Source organism: Arachis stenosperma, chromosome 5, assembly GCF_014773155.1.
Source record: "Arachis stenosperma cultivar V10309 chromosome 5, arast.V10309.gnm1.PFL2, whole genome shotgun sequence".
NCBI classification, from domain to species: domain Eukaryota; kingdom Viridiplantae; phylum Streptophyta; class Magnoliopsida; order Fabales; family Fabaceae; genus Arachis; species Arachis stenosperma.
Genome location: NC_080381.1, coordinates 121,236,474 through 121,243,628, shown reverse-complemented (window position 1 = coordinate 121,243,628; position 7,155 = coordinate 121,236,474). Strand labels below are relative to the sequence as shown.

The following is a 7,155-nucleotide window of genomic DNA, read 5'->3' as shown; positions in this document are numbered from 1 at the left end:
TTCATATAATTATACCTGCTTGCCTTATTGTATTAAAACCTTAATTAATATTAAGTGCTTTTCAACCCTAAAGTGAAATGTTAACATAGTCCTTTTCAAGTTTCCAAATGTATATAGTTTTGCATTAAAAAAAAAAGAGAGTACAAATTTAATAGTCATGCATCACATATAATGCCAATATAAGATTCGTTAAAGCGAATCGCACTTTGAATTTCCATGGAAATGTTCTAATGAGTTAGCAATGAATTGATTAAGTTGATTTTGGAGTTCACCAATCTAAAACTCTAATACTATATCATAAACTCACTCATCCCAAAAACGTAACCTAACGGGACAATGTAACACTAATTATCATATCTCTAATACTTCCTAAACTTTTATTGTACACATTGTACGCTTAGGTCATTGGCTTCCTATACTTTTTCATAAATATAATAACATTTATTTATTTATAACAATTCATCTTGCTTCGATTTTGCACAACCGCTTGCATGTTCTATTGGCATATTTTTTGTCATGTAACGCAGATTTTCACGAGGGATTGACACTTTGACAGTCTTCTTTTCTGTCATCTCTGAGATATTCTTAATCATTTAAATCAATGGGAAAAAAAAACGAAAAAAAGAAAAATAAAGGTAACACTTTAGTCTTTAACTTAACACCTCAGTTATTGAAAATTTGAAAAACCCAAAAAAAAAAAGTAATAAAAGTAACAAAAAGGTCACCATTCACCACCAACACACAAAACTATGTTTCAATTATGAATAAATCATAGTATCAAAATTTCTCCGTTTCTTCTCTCAAAAATGTATAATATCATATGCCTCATTCTTCCTTCTCTTTTCTTTTATTTCTTTTTTATCAGATTCCAATGAACACATTTTCTCTAACAACAATGTTTCACCCTTTTCTGCAAAATGGCAAGAGGCCTAAATTGTGAGCTGCAAATTGAAAGCCTTATCATCAAACACATCACCCTTTTTTCTTCTTCTTCTTCACTCTCAAATCTGTGACTCATTTTCTTGCATAACTACTCTCACACACTAAACAACACCCTTTTGTCTTTACAATGGGGAGAGCCACGAGGTGGTTGAAGAACTTGTTTGGGATAAGAAGAGACAAAGAACAACAACACAAACAAGAAAACTCAAACTATGGAGACCCCAGAAGCATGAAATTCTCTTCATCTTCTTCTACTACTTCTGCTGCTCAGAGAAATTCAAGTAATTCTAGAGTTCTGTGTCATAATCCAGCTACCATTCCACCAAACATTTCTCCAGCTGAAGCAGCTTGGTTGCAATCTTTCTACAATGAGACAGAGAAGGAGCAGAACAAGCATGCCATTGCTGTTGCTGCTGCTACTGCAGCTGCAGCTGATGCTGCTGTGGCAGCAGCACAGGCTGCAGTTGCAGTGGTTAGGCTCACAAGCCATGGAAGAGGTACCATGCTTGGTGCTGGACATGAGATTTGTGCTGCCACCAAGATTCAGACAGTGTTTAGAGGCTACTTGGTAAGAAGTTTTACTTTTTCTGCCTTTTTCTTGGTTTAATTGAAATTTTTCAGATGCAAATCCTTCAGATAAGGTTAGTGTTTGGTGGGGTTTGGAAATTGACAAAGCCTTCGACTATGATTTTGAAAGGTGCTAAAATGAGTTACAACATGATTATTTAGTCCTATGATTTTGACAAAAGTGAAAAAATAAAGAGTTGATCCTTCAACATGATTTTTACTTTTAAGATTTGGAGAGATGCAAGACAAGAAAAAAGGTTGCTTTTAAACCAAACAGCTTGACCTCTAAAATTGATTTAACAAAAATTTTCACTTTCTAGCAGAATAATTTCAAGAGAAACCATCAACCATAAACCATTTTAGGTCAAATTTCAATTATGGCATAATTAATTGAACCTAGAATGACTGTGAAACTGAAGCCAAATACCAGGAATTTGATGTGGAATGTTGCTCTATCTGCTGATTTTGCTCTCTGGTAGTGTGTGTTTTCCTTTTTTCTTTATTTTTTGTGTGAAATGAATGATTGAAATTTGACATGAGTTTTTTCTGTTTTGTGTTTTGTTGTTGTGACTTGTGAATGTGAACAGGCAAGGAAAGCACTGAGAGCCTTAAAGGGATTGGTTAAGTTACAGGCACTTGTCAGAGGGTATTTAGTGAGGAAGCAAGCAACAGCAACACTGCATGGAATGCAGGCACTTATCAGAGCTCAAGCCACAGTGAGGTCTCAGAAAAAATCTCAAGGATTCATGGCCGGAAAGAATGATTCATATAGGTCTCAAATCCGTGCACGAAGATCCATGGTAATAAACACCTCAAATTGCAGCACTAGCCACAATTCACATTATACATGTCACTTGCATAGTACCTGCATTTAAACATTATGTGATTATGATTATGTCCTAATGCTTTTGTTACCTTAAAAATGTTTGTTTGTAGGAGAGATTTGATGACACTAGGAGTGAGTACACAGCTCCAACTCATAGTAGAAGGTTATCATCTTCATTTGATGCCACAATTAACAACAATAACAGTTTTGATGGTAGCCCCAAAATTGTGGAAGTGGACACTGGTATTAGGCCTAAGTCAAGGTCCCGGAGAACCAACACATCAATGTCGGATTTTGGGGACGACCCTTCATTCCAAACAATTTCCTCTCCCCTTCCAATCCCATGTCGGACACCGGGGCGCTTGTCCATACTGGATCATTCGGATTGGGGGTTGACAGGGGAAGAGTGCAGATTCTCAACTGCACAAAGCACTCCAAGGTTTGCAACAAGCACTTGTAGTTGTGGATCAGTTGCAGCCACGACACCAAAGAGTGTGTGCAATGAGAGCTTTTTCTATGGGAATTATCCGAATTACATGGTGAGCACGCAGTCTTTCAAGGCAAAGTTGAGGTCTCATAGTGCTCCAAAGCAAAGGCCAGAGCCAGGGGGTGCAAGGAAGAGGCTTACCCTGAATGAGATGATGGAATCTAGGAACAGTTTGAGTGGGGTTAAGATGCAGAGGTCATGCTCACAGATTCAAGAAGCCATTAACTTCAAGAATGCTGTGATGGGTAGGCTTCACACTAGGGATGCAGACAGAAACCACTTCCAAAAGAGGAGGTGGTGATTGATGATGAAGCTTGACTTGATGAATAGATTTCATTTGTTAAGTGATAGCTTTCTGTTTCTGCACTATCAAAGTAGTAAGCATTTTGTCAAACATATGGTGGGTGGGAAACAGGGGAGTGTGTCACATATGAATATATGATAGTGTGACAAAAGGAGATTGTCCCCATTGTTATTTGAAAAATTTTGCAATGGAATTTCATTTACATTATCATCATATATTCAAATCAAGGGATTAAAACTCTGCATCTTTTCTTTGAAATGTTTTGTTAGCAGTTCTTCTTGTGCTTTTTCTTTTTTATCATAACTTTAAACTATATTGGAACCATAATGAAGTTTTAAATTCCCTGTAACTGATAAAAAATAATTCTCAAACAAGATTAATACGAGAAATTAATTGCTTTCAAAGGGGAAAAAAAAGATACTAGAAATTAATTTGAGGAACTTAATAACTTGCCTCCAAGAATAGGACTATAGGAGATTTTTAGATACGATGGCATCAAAAAATACAAATGGATAGTGTTACAACATGACTAGGATTGTAATTTAGATATAACAATTTTATCATTGGAAATTCTATTAACTTGAAATTGTATTTATTTTTGGTTGTTCACTATATCTTTCTACCTGACAAGTCAATGCGTCGTCGCAGATCAGAGCTCCATTAAAAGGCAAGATTTGAACTCCAATATTTACTTAAACATACTAGTGAATTAATTACTAGACTAATCCAACTTAATTTTAAAATTGTATTTATGTTATTATGTAATGTGTAGACACAATCACAAAATATATTTAAGATGTAGATCGAATATCAATGTTATTTGTTTATTCTATAAATTTAAATAGTTGTAAATTGTAATAGTAGTAAAGCTTAGCAAAGTAATTATATTTTCAAACAAGTGTTTATTTTTTTTTAATTTTTTTATAAATAAACGTCGATTTAATAAGTTAACTTAATCTTTTTTAAAAAATGCATCCTTAAGACTGTATTTGTTGATAGGTATGAGACACTAAAATAAAGATACAAAAACATAAAATTATGTTTGGCAGTTGAGATATGAATAGAGATATTATGTCAGAGATACTCAATAAATATATTTTATATCAATCCTGATAAAAAAATACAAAAATACTAATAAAAAATACAATATATATTTTATTAATTTTTATTAATTTTTTATAATTATTTTTATTATTATTATATTTTTTCACAAATTTTTTAAATAAAAAATTAAAATAAATTAAATTTGTATAATTTATTCTAATTTATTACTAAAAAAATATTACTATCAAAAGAAAAGAAAAGCTACATTAGCCTTAATGAAAAAAGAAAAGCTACATTAATAAAAGAATGAAAAGAAAATAATTATTACTATCAAAAGTAATGTTTAACTTACTATTCTAAAACATTTAAAAATGCATGCTTAAAGTGAGGCAACATGGTTACATTCTAACAAGACTTGTGGCTTCTGGGATATGATTGAGAGCATGAGTATATACCAACTTTTTAATTAGTATCTTTCTGAAATATACCATCTCTAATCTTAGGTCTCATAAATTCCATATCTAATCTAATTATTGTGAACAAATGATTGGGGATCCGCGATTTGATTTGACTGTGATGGAATCTTTAATGTCAAATTCATCACCTGTCACCACCATCTACCTTTACTGCAATCAACAGTTTTTACTTCTTTTGAAATTTGAATATACATGCATATTTTAACAACAATTATAATTACTTATTTTTTTATATAATAATTAAAATTAAGAATAAATTAATATTATTTTTTTAGAAAAGTATTATTAAATATGTTTAAAAATATATAAGATATGATAATAATTTTTTATATTAAACTAGTTTATTATTTTTTAATAATACTCTTTTCTTATCAAATTAGTTATTTCTGTTAAAAAATAGCTATTTTTCACATTTTGAATTTATTAAAAATTTATATGTTCAATAATGTACTTTTTTTAAAATATAATAAATTTTTAAATAAACAAAAAATTGGAATAAAAAATTAATTTGAGAAAAAAATTATATAGAATTTAAACTACAAATGACCGAATTTCTTAGCTTATTTTATTAATCTGTGAAAGAAAGTATAATAAAATTCTTTTAGAAATGAATTTTTATGTGCTTTGCCTTGTCCGTTAATGAAACAAAATTATTAGGAAAGTACCAAAATAAAGCACTTAAATACTAAAGTTTGGTTTGGTAAAACTTTTAAAAATTAGTTTTTAAAAAATAATTTTTTAAAAATTATAGTATTTATGTTTAGTAAATTAAATTAAAAATAATTTTTAATAAGTACAAATAACAATAAATGTGTTTGATAAAATAATTTTTTAAATTTAAAAATATTATAATAAATATTAATGTAGAAATTAAATTTTAATATTAATGAATATATGAGATTATATTAGACTTTTTTAATTTTGATAAATAAAAACTAACTTTAAATTTTTTTTTTGAAATATTCTTAAATATACTTCTAATTTTAAAACTATAAACACAAATACATAATAATTTTTTTTATTTTTCAAATACAAAATAAAGTACTTGTGTTTTGAAACTTGTTGAGTTTTGTAATTGTCCCTTTGATGGCTTTAAAACTTGTGGTGCTGTTTAATTTGTACGTTTTACCCTTTTAATCTTCTTGGATCTCCAATGAGAAACTGTTGATACACAGTAATATATATATGTGACAGGAAAAAAGAAAATGCAATCATAAACAAAATGTATGCAACTATGCATCCCTTTGTTGATAGAGTGAGAACTATGGAGGTAATGATGTTCTATTTATTTATTCTTGGATCCTCTTACTTTCTGTATTCGATACAGATTTGATGTTTATCATGTCGTTGCATTTTACTGTGAAGGACTTTGACAATTGCATGCTTAGCTTTTAAGTTTTTAATTACAATAACAACTTTTTTCTATTTTTTATTCTCTGGAAACTGAATCTTCTTTTGCACTGTCAACCTTTGAGTTATTCTTCATACTCAATTCCTACAATAGTAGTATAGAGAGACAAAAAAATATTTATTTTATTTAATATCAGGAACGGAGTTAGATTAACTTTCAGAGAGGGGTTAAAAAATTTTTTATAATTAACAAAGAATAAAATAAAAATTTTAAGGGGAGCTAAACTAAAATTTATACATAACTTATAAAGAAAACTTGATAGTTGGAAGAGGCCATTGTCCCCCTTGGCTTGTACGTGACTCCGCCTCTATTTAATATTTATTAATTATTCAATTAATAAACATTAATTAATAAATATTAAATAAAATAAATTTTTATTAATTTTGACTAAATTTTTTTATTATTAAATATTTTTATTTTTTTAATTTTATTTTAAAATTTTTAACCTCATATAAAAGCAGTACCATAATAAAAAATTTATAAAAAAGAGACGAATTAAATATAAAATAAATTAAAATATAATATAATAAAAAATTAACATTCAACTAGTAAATATATAATTTATAGTATATATGTTAAATTAATATATAATTATATAAAAATTAATATTTAATTACATATTTTAAAATTTTAATATTTTTAAATTTGTTAATGATATTTGTTACAACTAAAATTATCAACTATATATCATCTGTAAAATGAATTTTAATATTTTTAAATTTGTTCTTCTTTATCTGATTCTCTTTAAAAAGAAAATTAAGGTATAAAAATATATTATAATATTTTTCATAGAAAATCGAGAGTGTATTATAAAAAATATACTTTTATTTTACTTGGACTATTTTAATCTATAAATAAATTAGCTTATTATTTTTGTTTTAATCCATCCCATATAACAAGTTCATTACATATTTCAATTGTTTCTATGTTTATACTCTTTTATTTATTTTTTTTAAAAAATACTATTTGCTAGTTGTTACTAATATTGCAATAAACATTATAATCTAGATTTAATTATTCTTCAAGTTTCTATAATTTTATTTAATTTTTAATTAAAATTTTTATATTTTATCTTTTTAATTGAATTTTTATATCATA

General features: G+C 28.0%; 1 protein-coding gene across 1 annotated transcript; it reads left to right on the top strand.

Annotated features, from left to right (window-relative positions):
* Positions 1–827: 827 nt before the first annotated feature.
* LOC130982542 (protein IQ-domain 26-like) lies at positions 828–3,318 on the top strand. Its single transcript, XM_057906579.1, has 3 exons — positions 828–1,510; positions 2,097–2,309; positions 2,446–3,318. The coding sequence occupies exons 1-3, from the start codon at positions 1,070–1,072 to the stop codon at positions 3,121–3,123; spliced, it is 1,332 nt and encodes a 443-aa protein (XP_057762562.1). The 5' UTR covers positions 828–1,069; the 3' UTR covers positions 3,124–3,318.
* The last annotated feature ends 3,837 nt before the right edge of the window (positions 3,319–7,155 follow it).

Bases quoted from the DNA above. Each gene is read 5' to 3' on its own strand.
- LOC130982542 (XM_057906579.1), top strand. From the start codon at position 1,070: ATGGGGAGAGCCACGAGGTGGTTGAAGAACTTGTTTGGGATAAGAAGA. The intron at 1,511-2,096 runs GTAAGAAGTTTT...GAATGTGAACAG, and splicing joins CAGTGTTTAGAGGCTACTTG to GCAAGGAAAGCACTGAGAGC. The intron at 2,310-2,445 runs GTAATAAACACC...GTTTGTTTGTAG, and splicing joins TCCGTGCACGAAGATCCATG to GAGAGATTTGATGACACTAG.